Genomic DNA, 1,831 nt, shown 5'->3' with positions numbered 1-1,831 from the left:
TCCGATTAATTTCTTTCTATTTTTAGTAAAGACGGGGTCTCACTCTTGCTCAGGCTGGTTTCGAACTCCTGATCTCAAACAATCTGCCCGCCTTGGCCTCCCAGAGTGCTAGAATTACAGGCGTGAGCCACCATGCCCGGCCCATTCCATTTTTATGTACTTATAAACCTGAACTTTATGTAGCTTAAGTTTCTATAAATTTCAAATATTTACTATATGACCATATTATGATGGTACTCCATCAGCATATATGGAGAAGATTAAGGCAAAAAGAAGTAGTTAGTTAAAATCATAATATCATAGCAATTGATAGCAATCAGCCATAAGTCGAAAAGGCCATATTTCATTTCCCACTAGGTATATGAAAATACAAGTTGTCCAAAATTATATTGTATAATATTTTAAAGTCTATGGTTTTGAGCCATTCATGTGACCAGACAGATTTATAGTAACATTTCATCCACAAGTACATCATCTTAGTCATGAATCAAATTCATTTCATTTATTCCATTTCAACATATTCAAGAAGAAAGTCTTGAAATGTTGATTTCCTTGATTTCCTGGTAATTCAAGAACTGAGAAAAACATGGTATAAGTGGCTTTCTTACTCATCTCAAATAACAATATTTTTTACCTTTTATGTCCTGCTTTTCAATGATTGCAATTTATGTGATTTAACTGTGTACGTTTCTTAGGTAAAAGTATCGGGAAGATATCAGAAGGAGTAAATCTTACTCAAAAGAATCACCCAGTAGAGGTACTTGAGCCAGGAGCTGAACATATAGTTCGCCTAATGACTAAGAATTGGGCTGATAATGATAGCATTTTTCAAGATGTAATTGAGACAAGAGGGAGAGGTGAGAAACGAGATTATATTTGGGGCAGTCTTAGACAGTAAATCCGTGTCCTGTAGATCATTCAATGTTACATACATCCTATACTGAAGATAAAAATATGAAGTACATTAGCTATAAAAAATCATAATTTCAATTTTTTCGGGCATAACATTTTAAAATTATCAAAATGAAAAATGTTCCACGATGGTCCAAATTTTCCCTGATTGTTTATATCAGAGTTGCTGCCTAAAAATATCTCCTGCTAATTAACACATGTTAATAACACAAACTAAAAGGAAAAGAAAAATGAAACAGAACAAAACCCGCTGAGGCTCCATGGTTCTGCTTATAACCAAGGCGGCTTGTGCTTTGCTTCCTTCCTGCTGCTTCTGCATTTAACGTCATTTACCTTCACTGTCCTTCCTTGGTTTTCCTTCTCTGAATCAAATCCAATTTCAAAAGGCCCTTTCTAAATAAAGGAAAGATTTGTCAGTGTTCCCCCATTGAACTGTCCTTCAAGTCACATTCCCTCTGGGGTCACTCAAAAGAAAAGTAAAATTGGTTGTATCTTGTATGTTTAAAAAGGATGTCTGATTTTCTCGAAAGTTGCATAATAGCAAAGACTGTTTCTCGTGTTCAGTGTTGTGACTTTTCTTTATACAACAGAATATGCTGGTTTATATGATGACATCTCCACTCAAGGCTGGTTTATTGGCTTGATGTGTGCGATTGCTCTTCTCACACTAATATTGCTAACTGTTTGCTTTGTGAAGAGGAACAGAGGTGGAAAGTACTCAGGTAAAACTGTTTCTTAAAGGGATTTTCAACTTATTAAATTGTATTTTCTGGGAGGCATTCATCAGAGACATTTTTTTTTTTTAATTACACATTTCATTCAGATTTCTATTAGCAAATTACATATACAATTTACTAAGAGAGAAAACATTGCTAAATTAACAAACCAAAGGGAATATCTATGGTCTGGAATATTGTTT

The 1,831-nt window shown here is 34.4% G+C and overlaps 1 protein-coding gene across 1 annotated transcript in view; it reads left to right on the top strand.

The window, feature by feature from the left end:
* The window catches only part of CHL1 (cell adhesion molecule L1-like), a 110,551-nt gene that overhangs the window by 98,468 nt on the left and 10,252 nt on the right, over positions 1-1,831 (top strand). Inside the window, exons 18-19 of the mRNA XM_012646860.1 lie at positions 696-857; positions 1,503-1,634. Coding sequence (XP_012502314.1) covers positions 696-857; positions 1,503-1,634 — 294 coding nt within the window. The remainder of the gene's footprint in view (positions 1-695; positions 858-1,502; positions 1,635-1,831) is intronic.

Source organism: Propithecus coquereli, unplaced genomic scaffold (genome assembly GCF_000956105.1).
Source record: "Propithecus coquereli isolate 6110/MARCELLA unplaced genomic scaffold, Pcoq_1.0 Scaffold250, whole genome shotgun sequence".
In the NCBI taxonomy this organism is placed as follows: domain Eukaryota; kingdom Metazoa; phylum Chordata; class Mammalia; order Primates; family Indriidae; genus Propithecus; species Propithecus coquereli.
This window is presented reverse-complemented; position numbering and strand designations above follow the sequence as displayed.